Source organism: Hyla sarda, chromosome 10, assembly GCF_029499605.1.
Source record: "Hyla sarda isolate aHylSar1 chromosome 10, aHylSar1.hap1, whole genome shotgun sequence".
In the NCBI taxonomy this organism is placed as follows: domain Eukaryota; kingdom Metazoa; phylum Chordata; class Amphibia; order Anura; family Hylidae; genus Hyla; species Hyla sarda.
This window is the reverse complement of record NC_079198.1, coordinates 140716613-140730800: the sequence shown is the minus strand read 5'-3', so window position 1 is coordinate 140730800 and position 14188 is coordinate 140716613. Positions and strand designations below refer to the sequence as shown.

The 14188-nt window shown below is 48.5% G+C and overlaps 1 protein-coding gene across 5 annotated transcripts in view; it reads right to left on the bottom strand.

Annotated features, from left to right (window-relative positions):
- ACOT7 (acyl-CoA thioesterase 7) overlaps positions 1 to 14188 on the bottom strand; it is a 207042-nt gene that overhangs the window by 102582 nt on the left and 90272 nt on the right. For 4 of the 5 annotated variants that reach the window (XM_056541981.1, XM_056541984.1, XM_056541985.1 and 1 more), the window contains exons 6-7: positions 12808 to 12822; positions 9848 to 9934 (exon numbers count right to left, since the gene is read on the bottom strand). In XM_056541981.1, the coding sequence (XP_056397956.1) occupies positions 9848 to 9934; positions 12808 to 12822 (102 nt within the window). The remainder of the gene's footprint in view (positions 1 to 9847; positions 9935 to 12807; positions 12823 to 14188) is intronic. The other variant, XM_056541982.1, reaches the window with a different exon arrangement.

Below are 14188 nucleotides of genomic sequence, written 5' to 3'. Positions count from 1 at the left end.
ATATAACTCAGGATCAGTACAGGATAAGTAATGTAATGTATGTACACAGTGATATCACCGGCAGAATAGTGATTACAGCTCTGGGAGTATAATACAGGATATAACTCAGGATCAGTACAGGATAAGTAATGTAATATATGTACACAGTGATCTCACCGGCAGAATAGTGATTACAGCTCTGGAGTATAATACAGGATATAACTCAGGATCAGTACAGGATAAGTAATGTAATATATGTACACAGTGATCTCACCAGCAGAATAGTGAGTACAGCTCTGGAGAGAGGTTGTGTTCTGCTGAGCTCCTGAGTCTTCCAGTGAAGCAGTGATTTTCTTCCGCCCCTCCCCAGGTGTGTGGCAGATACCTGGGTAGAGGGTTTTCCTGCTATGGAGCCCCAGGAGGCTTCATCTTGCACTCCCCGTACCCGGCCGGCGGGGGGTGCAAAGGAAAATGCGACGGCCAGCAGCCAGGATGGGGTGAGACGATCCACCAGGGCCCATCGCCATATGGGGCCCCCTCCCCCATCCCCAGCTGGGAGCTGCAAGGCTTCCAGCAAAAGTTCCTCTGGGAAAAGAAGCTCATCCAGGCAGAGGAGTGGAGTGAAGGCTTCTACCTCAGGCTCCTCAGAACCCCAGCAATGGGGGGTAAAGGAGCCAAGGGAATCCCTGGAGACTTTCGGATCTAGAATCCAGGCAAAGATGGCCCAATATGAGCAACTTGGGAAACAGCTACGAGGTCTAAGAGAAGACATAAAGTTTGCAACTTACCAGGCGGATACAGCAGCCAAGGGCAAGAGAGCAGCGATCACTGCAAAGGTGAGAGCACTAAAGAAAGAGGTGGAGGAGATTGTGCAGCTGAGAGCGGACATTGTGGCTGGAGCCGGCTTCTTCAGTGAGAAGATTCTTAATGAAGAGAGGTTCCCCAAAAAGGGGGTCTCCAGAGGTTCAGAAAAAGATTGTCACCAAGATGACTGCCAGAGCGAGGAGGAGGAGATGGAGGGAGGTGAGGAGGGGGATGTGAGTGAGGGGGATATGGACACGGGTTCTGTTTGTACCACCACTGTTACCCCAGACCCCCCACTTACCCTCAGTGCGGACTATATAAATCCAGCTCAGGTGGCCTTACCTCCCTCCAGTGAGGATGATGATGATAATGATGATGGCAGTGACTGCAGTGATGGCAGCAGCTCGGCAGATGGGGGTCTCCTGCGTGCGATTGTTATGCAGGAGTCCCCCACCCGTCTGGAGAACTTCACTTTTGGTGATGATTTGGGCCCAGAAGAGAAGGGGAAGAGGAAGAAAGTGAAGGGCAAGAAGAGGAAGAAGGCACAAGGAGTGAAATTTGTATTTTATTCTTTCAAGCAACCTGGGTCGGCTGAGAAGTCAGCTCAGGGTGCTGGGTCCCCCAATCTGCCAGACCCCGTTTCTGTAGTGGAGCGGGGCCAGCATGGGGGATACAGTAGTGCACCCAAAATGGCCGCGGGTGCTATAGAAAAAAAAGGGCACCCTCCTGTGAGGGGGGAGGGGGTCCAGGCGCCAGAAAATAGCGGCAGATTCACCCGTCCGGGGTGCGGTCCCTCGGTTGAAGTGGGCGGTATAGGTCCTGGCGCTGCAGGGCACTCCCCTGTGAGGGGGGGGAGTGTCCGGGCGCCGGACCTTGTTGGTTCAGGGGGCGGTCCCCTAGGTGACGTTGACGGGGCGGGAGTGCGTCTGGAGGGACAGCTCCCGCCAAGATGTACAGCATTTTGTGGGGGGGCGTGGCCACCCATGTCAGAGGCGGAGCCTGTCTCTGCGTCCCAGGAGAGTGGAAGGAAGGACTCTACAGCGCCAATCCTAAAACCGGCAACCCTTGTACATGAAACAAAAGACCCAGCCAGCCCAGCCTGTAATACAATGGAGAGTGTAGGCAAGAGTGAAAGTGAAAGCAAAAATGGTAATGTGCAGAATGTGAGTTATGGTAGTGTGCATGGGAGGAGTTGTGGTAGCAGTGTGGATGAGGGGGGTGCAAGAGGTGTACAAGAGAGGGGTGCAAGTGGTGTGCAAGGGAGGGGTGCAAGCGGAGTGCAAGAGAAGGGTGCAAGTGGAGTGCAAGAGAGGGGTGCAAGTGGAGTGCAAGGGAGGGGTGCAAGCGGAGTGCAAGAGAGGGGTGCAAGCGGAGTGCAAGAGAAGGGTGCAAGTGGAGTGCAAGAGAGGGGTGCAAGCGGAGTGCAAGAGAAGGGTGCAAGTGGAGTGCAAGAGAGGGGTGCAAGTGGAGTGCAAGGGAGGGGTGCAAGCGGAGTGCAAGAGAGGGGTGCAAGCGGAGTGCAAGAGAGGGGTGCAAGCGGAGTGCAAGAGAGGGGTGCAAGCGGAGTACAAGAGAGGGGTGCAAGTGGAGTGCAAGAGAGGGGTGCAAGTGGAGTGCAAGAGAGAGGTGCAAGTGGAGTGCAAGAGAGGAGTGCAAATGGGGTGCAAGAGAGGGGTGCTAGCGAAATTCAGGTGAGGAGTGGTAGTGGAATGGCAGAGAGAGGTTTGGTGGCTGACACCTCTGTTAAGAATAAGGGTCCTGGTTTGGTTTCTGGTTCGACTGCCCCCCCGGTAGTGGCTGCTTCTCCCAGAAGCTATGCCAGCGTCACTGCCGGGGGATCAGGGGGATCCCCATCTCCATCTGGCTCTGGGGGTCACTTGCAACAGCGCCTCCTGGAGGCTCTACGTAGGGGAGACAAATCAATCCATGTAGAGGGGAGGGGTGAGGTTGACCTGTCTTTTTGGATAGAAAGACACGGCTTAGGGGCCTTCCGAGAACAAAACGGGGAGGTGGTCTGGTCCCTTCCGACATCCGGGCAGGAAAGTGGCCGTAGGAATGTGGTCCGTTTAGTGTGGAGGGGCGAAGATGCGTGTCCGCCTCGGGGTAAGGTGGTTGAGCTCCTCCTCCGGATGGAATTCAGGGCAAGTGACATCTTTGCCCTGATCCACCCCTACGGTACTTCCGAGTTTGACATCAGCTTCGTTCGGCCAGAGGGTTTGGAACTCTTCTGGTCGAACTATGAGGTGGTGAAAAGCGAGCCCGGCTGGCGGGATTTTGCCGTAAAGGCGATATCCCGTCAGAATTTGGTCAAGAAAGTGACCGTATTGACACGTAACGAGTCACTATCTTGCTATGATATCATGACCTGGCTTAGCCGATATGGGGATGTGACGGACATGCCAAAAAAAAACAATGACGAACATGGGATCTGGTCTGGGGCCTGGACGTTTTCCGTCAAACTGAAGCGTTCGGGGAGCACTGTTGCCCACATCCCATCAGCTGCTTTCCTTGGGAGAGACAGAATCCAAGTTTTCTACCAGGGGCAGCCCAAGGTCTGTCACAGGTGCGGCAGCCCCACCCACTTTAGCGCAGCCTGTACCGTGCAGGTCTGTGCACTGTGCGGTGGGGTAGGTCATCTTGCCGCATCCTGTAGGCAGATCCGGTGTCATCTGTGTGGTGTCTTAGGACACCCTTTCAGCCGTTGTCCTAGCGCCTTTGCCCGTGCGACGGTCACCTTGGCTGGGGAGAGCAGTAATGTTGCCTCAGCTGGGGAGGGCACGAGTGCGGGTGAAGGTGCAACAGGGTCAGTGAAGAGGAAAAGTCCCGCCAAGCTGAGGCGGGAGGCTAATCGGAGAAGGAGTAGGGAACTGGAGAGTTCCCATGTGGCAGGGGTAGCTTCTGACCCTGCTCCAGAGGTTAGTCCTGAAACTGCTGAGACCCTGGGGGAGAATGTGCTGGATGAGGAAATGGGGAGAATCTGTAAAGAAGAGGGCAGCAAGGCCAATCTTTCCGATTCCTCCCACTGTGAAAGTGTGGATGAGGAGGGTGAAGAGCGGCCAAAAAAGAAGGGCAGTAAAGGGAGAAAGAAGAGGTCGGAGCCCTCTAGTCCCCGTGCTGCAGACCAGGTCCCAAGCGGAAGCTTACCTGCCCCCCCTCTGATTGATCTGTCTAACCGGTTCTCTGTCCTTGAAGACATCTCCTCCCCCTCCTTGGAGGGGGGGGTCAGGGATGGGGTGCCTGAAGTGGGGGAGCCTCCAGGGGGAACTGGGCCCTGTCCTGATGGGGCAATTTCCTCAGGGGATGGGGCCAAATCGGAGCCAGGCGGAGATGGGGATTCTAAAATGGACCAGTCAGAGTCTAAAAAACGGTCCAAAGAGAAGGAAGCCTCCTCATCTGGGGATGAGGGGGTAAAGAAGAAACAAAAATGAGGGGGTTAGGGCCATCTATCTCAATCACCCATGATGGCGGCACTCACCCCATTGACGCTGGCATCTATTAACTGTGCCAGTATAAAGTCTGATACGGCTAGATTCGCAGCCTTTGATTTTCTCGGCCGTGTTGAAGCCGATATTTTGTATCTGCAGGAGACCAGGTTGTTAGATCTAGCCTCTCTGGTAAAAGCCAGGAGAGAGTGGAGGCGTGGCCCCTCCCACTGGTCTCTTGCGGCTGAGCCGTATAGTGGGGTGGCGGTCCTTTTTACCGCTCCTGTTGAATGCAGACGGGTTATTGAGTTAGAAATGGGGAGGTGCCTGATCTTAGATGTCCTCATGAAGGGGCAAGAGCTCCGGCTTATTAACATCTACGCCCCACAAACCAAGTGGGGACGAAAAGATCTCTTTATGAGGATTAAGCCCTTTCTTTTTACAAGCCGACAGGTGATCTTTGGAGGGGATTTCAATACTGTCACGAGATCCCAAGATAGGAGAGGCTCCAATGATCGGTTGGCTTATGATAGCATAGCCCTCAATAGTATAGTTAGGGAAGCTCGCCTAGAGGATGCCCACATCCGGAGCCCCTCAGGCCACGCGGGTTTCACCTATCATCGAGGTAGCTGCAGGTCTAGAATAGACAGGTTTTATTTGAAGGAGGAAGCCGTCTCTTCCGCAGTGTCCGTGGTTGAGGTGGAGTTCTCCGATCACTGTATGATTTTGTTTTCCTTGAATGTTTCAGAGACCCCTCGGATGGGTAAAGGTTATTGGAAGCTGAATTCGTCCCTCCTGGAGGAAGCGGAGATAAGACAGTCCTTTGAGGATTTTCTTCAGAGTCAGGTACCTTTACTGGGCCTATGTAGTAGTAAGTCAGAGTGGTGGGAGATGTTCAAGAAGCGGGTTGCGGGGTTCTTCCGCCAGCTCTCGAGCCTCAGGTCCCTGAATAGGTATCGCCTGTATCAGGGACTGAGGAGGAAACTCGAGCTTCTCGTCTCGACTGGAGGTAGCCGGGAGGATATCTCCAGAGTGAAGTCCTTGCTGATGAGGTGTCAGTACGATAGGCACGCATCTTTGGTTTTTGAGAGGGATTTCGGGAAGTACCGCTCGCCCGACCCTTACAGAAACTGTAAGATGTCAGTGAGTAGTAAAGTCATTTCAGGACTGATTGATAGTACGGATCTCTGAATCGGTCCAGATCAGGGATCTTGGAGGTCGTCAGATCCTTCTACTCGCATCTCTTGGGAAGGAAGGATCTAGATCGAGACGGGATGTCGGCTTTCCTGGCTGAAACCTTTCCTGAGCCAGGGGTAGACCCCTCTCTTGATGTTTTGGCAGAAGAAATCAGGGAAGAGGAAGTGAGACTGGCGATTGAGGGGCTTGCCCCCAAGAAGTCACCAGGTCCGGATGGCTTAACATCCGAGTGGTACAAGACCTTTAAGGAGTCTTTAGCTCCCCTCTTGACTGAGGTATTCAATGAGTGTCTCTCCTCGGGCACTCTGCCGAAGTCAATGAGGAGGTCAGCCCTGATTCTTCTCTCAAAGGGTAAAGATCCCAGCCATATTGAGAATTGGAGGCCCATAGCTCTTCTCAATACGGACAGGAAGCTTCTGGCCAAGATACTGTTTAATCGGCTGGTGAAGTTTGCTCCCCGGCTCCTTTCGGGGGCCCAGCACTGCTCTGTTCCAGGCCGAAGCACCTTAAGTGCTGTTCTCGGTGTCCGGGAGGCAGTGGAGCGGAGTAGTGCAGGTCTCTGGAAGGGGTACTTGCTGTCCTTGGATCAGGCCAAAGCATTTGATCGGGTGAACCACGAGTACCTCTGGTCCGTCCTCCTGAGATATGGCTTACCGTGTGCTTTTATTAATTGGCTTAAGACCTTATATGCAGGGGCAGAGAGTTTCCCGCTGGTGAACGGGTGGTCTGGCCACTCTTTTGAGGTGGGGTCTGGAGTCCGTCAGGGTTGTCCTTTGAGCCCGCTTTTATACGTGTTCGCAATTGATCCCTTCGTCCGGAGGGTAGATTGTGGGCCGTTAGCGGGAGTCGGGATGAGTCTGGCGGAGCTGGATGTTGCCCAGAGAGTGGTGGCGTACGCTGATGATGTCACCATTTTCGTGTCCTCGAGAGAGCAGGTCGATGTGGTGATGTCGGAGGTGGAACGCTACTCGGAGGCATCCGGGTCTAAGATCAACCGGGATAAGTGTGAAAGTCTCTGGCTGGGAGGGGGAGATCCCACTTTTGATCTCCCGGACACCCTCCCAGGGCCCCAAGACTCAGCAAAAATTCTGGGCATCACATTCGGCCAGGATGATTATCCCACCAAAAACTGGGACAGTAAGCTACAGGATGCCACTCATAGGGTGGATCAGTGGAAGGGTTGGTCTATGACCCTCAGGGAAAGGGTACACCTGATCAAATCGTACCTGCTCCCCTTGTTTATCTATCTGGGCAGTGTATGTATCTTGCCAGATGCCTACTACACTAGGATCTACAGCCTGTTTTTCCAACTGTTATGGGGGAACAGGATGAACCTAGTCAAGAGAGAGGTTACGTACCGCACGAGGAGACTAGGGGGTTTATCTATGGTAAACCCTGTGGTGTTCTTAACAAACACCTTCTTGAAAGCCAACATCTCAAACCTCTGGTCAGAGAGGGCTCCTCCGTGGGTACTCTCCTGCAGGGAATGGTTTCGGCCTTTCTTCCAGGAATGGGAGACAGGAGGGCAAGTGAAGGACCTCCGTACGCCCCATGGGCATCTTCCGGCTTACGCTACCCCGACTCTGAAGGCGATACGTCGGTGGGGTCTGGGAGTGTGGGAGATCAGGACCCAGTCAAGGCAGTTCCTTGACAAACGGGTTCTGTTGACCCACTTCCAGAAGCCTCTGGCGCTCAGGGACTGCCCAGGTCGGGATCTGAGGGTGGGGTTGTATCTCTTAAATATGAAAAGGATCCCCCAGAAGTTTTGGGACTTGGCCTGGCGCTGCTTTCAGGGGAAGCTATATGTGAGGGACAATTTGAAGTGTAGGAGATCTGATGACCGGGGATGTCCCCGAGAAGAGTGCGGGGACACGCTGGAAAGCATGGACCATTTCCTGCTTCATTGTCCCTTTAATATAAGGGTCTACAACCGGGTGGGTGCTTCCATCGGCTGGAGTCAACTTGCCGGCCTTACCTATCCAGAGTGGGCTTATGGGGCATTCAGGACCCTGGGTGGCCGAGATCGGGGCACTTTGTTTTTAGTCAGCTTAGTGGTTAGATACTACACGTGGAATGCACGGTGTTTAGTGTCTACACAGCGCAAAGTCCTCTCCGAGGTGGAGGTCTGTAGGAATATCACCGGTGACCTCGGGAAGATCAGGTCTTTGGAGTATGGCAGTCTTGGTACCAGTAGGGCTTCTCTCCTATGGAGAGGGTTTTCTTTTGATGTGCCCTAGGTACTAGACCTTTTGGGTAGAGTACCCTTGTTTTTGTTAGGGACAGTGATATAGGGACAGGGTTAGGGTGATAGTAGGGTCAGTTTATTTTTAGGGATAATGGTAGGGTGAGAGGTAGGGTGCAGTTAGGGAAAGAATATACTTTTTGCATGTATCAGGATTGCCATCCTTCTTCCTGGTGGTGGGCTAATGCATGTGCACCCTAGCTTTTTGTTTTGTTTTCAGATGCTATGGTTATGAAGGGCTTACAGGCACCGAACTTGGGCCTAAAGTGGGTTTTATTGTTTGCTTATGTATGTTAAAGCTGGTTATGGTTAAGTTGGTTGGGAGGAGTTCTAGGTTGGGAGGGTATATTTGTGGGTGGTGGTGGTCTTTTCTTTTGGTGGCCCTGGCATGGGTCAGTGGACTGGACATTGAGGACTATGAACTGTATGGAAAAAACTCTGACCCATGTACAGGAGGTTGGGTGGTGTGGGTGAAGGGTCAGTTTAGTGTAGAGTGTTCTTTTATATTTGTAGGTGTGTTTTCTGTTTATAGGTGTATATAGTTTGTGTATAGTATTGTACATAGTAGTGTATATAGTCAGTTATGTATATAGTATGTATAATGTATGTTATATTATTATTAAAAAAAAATAAAAAAAAATAAAAAAATTTAATTTATTTTTTAATTTTTTAAGTATATAGTATTTTAGTAGAGATAGACATGGCAGTCGAACCAGTTTTGTTTTTGTAGTAATGTTTCTTTAGTATCCCGTTGTGGATTTATTTTCTTTGGTTTATATATGTAGTATGTAGTAAAGATGTGTGTAAGCATGTGTGTATTGTGTTTTCTGTGATATTTTCCCGAGTTTGGGTATTTTGAGTTGAATTTAATTTATTTATTTATTTTATTTTTTTTTGTTTCTTGGTTAAATGTAGTTAATATATTGATATATATGTGTGCATGTGTGAGTGTGGTATAGTGTTATTATTATTATTATTATTATTTAAAAAAAAAAAAAAAAACATGGTGTGCAGTGTGAGTGCTTGTTGTGTTTTCTATGTATGATTTTTCCCGAGTTTGGGTGTTTTGAGTTAAAGCGAAATAGTGCTATATTTATGTTTCTTATGAGTGTGTTGTTTGGCTATGAAAGGTGTAATTATAATATTTCTAGTTCTAGTAGGAAAGCTGGGCTGGCCGGTTAGGCAGGATTTTTGTTCTTTTATTTAAATGTAAAGTTTGGGTTTATGTTATTTCATGTTGTTGTTTTCCGTTATGGCAAAGTTGTGCTGGTTTATGTTTTGTTATGATTTATATTTTTCTAATAAAAGATTTACAGGATATAACTCAGGATCAGTACAGGATAAGTAATGTAATGTATGTACACAGTGACCTCACCAGCAGAATAGTGAGTACAGCTCTGGAGGATAATACAGGATATAACTCAGGATCAGTACAGGATAAGTAATGTAATGTATGTACACAGTGACCTCACCAGCAGAATAGTGAGTACAGCTCTGGAGTATAATACAGGATATAACTCAGGATCAGTACAGGATAAGTAATGTAATGTATGTACACAGTGACCTCACCAGCAGAATAGTGAGTGCAGCTCTGGGGTATAATACAGGATATAACTCAGGATCAGTACAGGATATTTAATGCAATGTATGTACACAGTGACCTCACCAGCAGAATAGTGAGTACAGCTCTGGAGTATAATACAGGATGTAACTCAGGATCAGTACAGGATAAGTAATGTAATGTATGTACACAGTGATCTCACCAGCAGAATAGTGAGTACAGCTCAGGAGTATAATACAGGATATAACTCAGGATCAGTACAGGATAAGTAATTTATGTACACAGTGACCTCACCAGCAGAATAGTGAGTGCAGCTCTGGAGTATAATACAGGATATAACTCAGGATCAGTACAGGATAAGTAATGTAATGTATGTACACAGTGATCTCACCAGCAGAATAGTGAGTACAGCTCTGGGGTATAATACAGTATATAACTCAGGATCAGTACAGGATAAGTAATGTAATGTATGTACACAGTGATCTCACCAGCAGAATAGTGAGTGCAGCTCTGGAGTATAATACAGGATATAACTCAGGATCAGTACAGAAATTTATTGTGTTTGTAGATTACATTTAAACCGTCAAAAAAACGCATAGAAATTGACATATTCTACATATAATAAAATATCCAAGAACTCACCTCCATGTACGAACCCGTGCAGGGTACAATCTGATGGTCCCACTAAATGAATAAGACTGGACTGACTATATCCAACAGTGTATTGCTCTAAAAAAATAAAATTAAAAAACACAAGGGTGAGATGTTTTCACATAATAGTAGGCATTGAAGCAATGTACGGCTGTATAGAATTACTGCACACTAGGGGTGTGAATCGCCAAGAATTTGGCGATTCGATTCGAATCGCGATACCAGTGTGGCGATTCGATATATCGCGATATATCGCGATACCGTCTAGGTGACGATACATCGCGATATATCGCCCACCTGGGAGCATTCATAGATCCCAATAGACGCCGCTGTCAGCTTTGACAGCGGCGATCTAGTACTCCGGTGCACACTTTTTTTTATGTTATCCCGTCCGGGCTGCAAAATAAAATAAAACGCACTTTCTCTTACCTGCCAACGAGCCCGCGGAGCTCCGGTACAGTCCGGTACAGGTGTTAGGTCCCCGGGCTGTATTCTTCTTACTTCCTGTTAGCCCGGTACGTCACATGGAGCTTCAGCCTATCACTGGACGCAGCGATGTCCCGCCTCCGCTGGTGATAGGCTGAAGCTCCATGTGACGTGCCGGACTAACAGGAAGTAAGAAGAATACAGCCCGGGGACCGAACACCTGTACCGGAGCTCCGCGGGCTCGTTGGCAGGTAAGAAAAGTGCGTTTTATTAAAAATTCCACATCCCTAAAAGAATCGATTCAAAAATATTTTGAATCGATTCTGTATCGGCAAATGAAAAATCGCGATTATCGCGAGAATCGATTTTTTCTTACATCCCTACTGCACACTCTACCTATACTGAATATCAGGGGGTGACAGATCTAGAGCAGTGGCCCCCAAACCGTGGTGACAAAACTACAACTCCCAGCATGCCCGGACAGCCAATGGCTGTCCGGGCATGCTGGGAGTTGTAGTTTTGCAACATCTGTAGGACCACAGTTTGGAGACCACTGAGGTAAAAGGTGTTCCAGGCTTCCAATATGCCCCAAGTCTCAGCCACGGAGTCCATACTATGCCCCTACACCCCGCATGCTATAGGGGTACAGGAGTAACAGGCCCGGGCCAATCAGCAGCTGAGGCAGGGTATTTGATCCTGCAACACCTTTACACTTTATACAGCACAGGGGCCGGCGCCCAGTTGTGGATCTGCTGTCTAGGGTTGATATGCAAGTATATGCCCTATGTGACACCTTTGCATGATAAACCTTAAATAATCTCATTGCTGTGTCCTGATACATAAATACGGTCTTCACCTGACTCCATTACACTGTGCGCAGCGCGTCGAGGGATAAATCAGTGGGATACGTGGGTAAAGTGACATCGCAGCCATAGTCCCAGAACACAGAGAGCGCTTGTCTATAGTGCTGAGGGATTGATCGACGCCGAGCGGAGGAGATAATCGCCAATTTGTAATGATACAAAAGAATCCACTGCGGGGACGTAATGGCCTAGTAGAGATTACGCTGCGACCAAATTATAAAGGATTTGGATGAGCTGTCAGAAATACAGCATAGAGCATGTCGAGGAAAAGCCCAACCGATGGGCCTCCAGCTGTTGCAAAACTACAACTTCCAGCATGCCAACGGCTGTCCGGGCATTCTGGGAGTTGTAGTTTTGCAACAGCTGGAGGCACACTGGTTGGGCTATTCCTCGGCATGACAGATTATTCACATGGAGTTTCTCCGGGAAAATTTTTGTAGTGTGAATGTAGCTTTAACGTGTACATATAATAAAAAAAAATTTTTTTTATATAATGTAGATAATAAAATTATAAATATATATTTGTAATATACAATGGTTAAAAAAATGTTTATATTTTAGGGTGAAAAAATGCTGTCTTGTCCCTGTAGATATTGCGTGCGGGAAAAAAAATCCAGGAAGTGTGTTGGGGACAAAATACAGGAAGTGTGGGCGGGACAAGCAGGGCTCTGTGCACCTGACTGCTGTGTGAGCTGGAGGCGTGTCATCTGCTGTGTGAGCTGGAGGCGTGTCATCTGCAGTGTGAGTTGGAGGCATGTCATCTGCAGTGTGAGCTGGAGGCGTGTCATCTGCAGTGTGAGTTGGAGGCGTGTCATCTGCAGTGTGAGCTGGAGGCGTGTCATCTGCAGTGTGAGTTGGAGGCGTGTCATCTGCAGTGTGAGTTGGAGGCGTGTCATCTGCAGTGTGAGTTGGAGGCGTGTCATCTGCAGTGTGAGCTGGAGGCGTGTCATCTGCTGTGTGAGCTGGAGGCGTGTCATCTGCTGTGTGAGCTGGAGGCGTGTCATCTGCAGTGTGAGTTGGAGGCGTGTCATCTGCTGTGTGAGCTGGAGGCGTGTCATCTGCTGTGTGAGCTGGAGGCGTGTCATCTGCTGTGTGAGCTGGAGGCGTGTCATCTGCTGTGTGAGCTGGAGGCGTGTCATCTGCTGTGTGAGCTGGAGGCGTGTCATCTGCAGTGTGAGCTGGAGGCGTGTCATCTGCTGTGTGAGCTGGAGGCGTGTCATCTGCTGTGTGAGCTGGAGGCGTGTCATCTGCTGTGTGAGCTGGAGGCGTGTCATCTGCTGTGTGAGCTGGAGGCGTGTCATCTGCTGTGTGAGCTGGAGGCGTGTCATCTGCTGTGTGAGCTGGAGGCGTGTCATCTGCTGTGTGAGCTGGAGGCGTGTCATCTGCTGTGTGAGCTGGAGGCGTGTCATCTGCTGTGAGAACCGGGGGTGTCATCTCACATATAGGGGACAAGACAGGGGGCATTATATGTGAGGGGCACATGACAGGAGCTGTAGTTTTGCAACATCTGGAGGTCCGCAGGTTGGAGACCACTGTTCTAGACTATGTGACGACACGTTCTAGGCTACCGGATGATACGTTCTAGACTATTGGGCAATCTGTTCAGCTTTCTCTGCTTTATTCACACACAAAGGTCACAATGTCCGTATCATGATCACTTACCTTTATACTGTCTGTCTGAAGCAATAACATTACAAACAAGAAAAAAACATAGATAAGTATGGCGTTCTAAATACAGCGCAATTCCTTTAATCTGACATTATTGGGCCCTAACAGGTGCTTGATTATCCGATATAAGGGCCCCTCAAGTTACAACATTCATTGGTTTTAGGAAAAACATTGGGGAAGATTTATCAAAACCTGAGCAAAGGAAACGTTGCCCAGTTGCCCATAGCAACCAATCAGATCACTACTTTCATTTTTAACAAGGCCCCTGCAAAATGAAAGCAGCGATCTGATTGGTTGCTATGGGCAACTGGGCAAGTTTTCCTTTGCACAGGTTTCAATAAATCTCCCCCATTGTATCTTGAGACCAAAACTCTATGAAAACGCAAATGGTTCCAAAGTGTCCAAAATGTTAACCCAAAATTTAAAAAAAATTAAGATAAATACACAAAAAAAGGCAAAATACGTAACACAAAAAAGTCCAGTCCTTACATATAAAAGTCAGTTTTTCTCCGGAGGCGCTGTAGGGAAATAATTGATATATTTTGAGTTACCACAGGGGAGCCCTTCTTTTTGGGACCTCCAGCAGTTACCTAGAGTGTGTGGAGGCTGGATTTGTACATTGGACATCCTATTGATTTCAGTGTTAATCATGTCATACCTCAGTTCCCCTGCGGAGGCGCTGTAGAGGAACAGATTTATACATTTTGAGTTACGACAGGGGAGCCCTTCTTTTTGGGACCTCCAGCACTTACCTAGAGTGTGTGGAGTCTGGATTTGTACATTGGACATCCTATTGATTTCAGTGTTAATCATGTCATACCTCAGTTCCCCTCCGGAGGCGCTGTAGAGGAACTCATTTATACATTTTATGTTAATACGGGGAGCCCATCTTTTTTGGCACCTCCAGCAGTTACCTAGCGTGTGTGGAGTCTGGATTTGTACTTTGGACATCCTATTGATTTCAGTGTTAAAGGGGTATACCAGGAAAATTTTTATATATATATATATATATATATATATATATATATATATATATATATACTGTATATCTCAACTGGCTCCAGAAAGTTAAGCAGATTTGTAAATCACTTAAATAAAAAAATCTTAATCCTTCCAATAATTATCAGCTGCTGAAGTTGAGTTGTTCTTTTCTGTCTGGCAACAGTGCTCTCTGCTGACATCTCTGCTTGTCTCGGGAACCGCACAGAGTAGAAGAGGATTGCTATGGGGATTTGCTTCTAAACTGGACAGTTCCCGAGACAGGTGTCATCAGAGAGCACTTAGACGGAAAAGAAAAACTCAACTTCAGCAGCTCATAAGTACTGAAAGGATTAAGATTTTTTAATAGAAGTAATTTACAAATCTGTTTAACTTT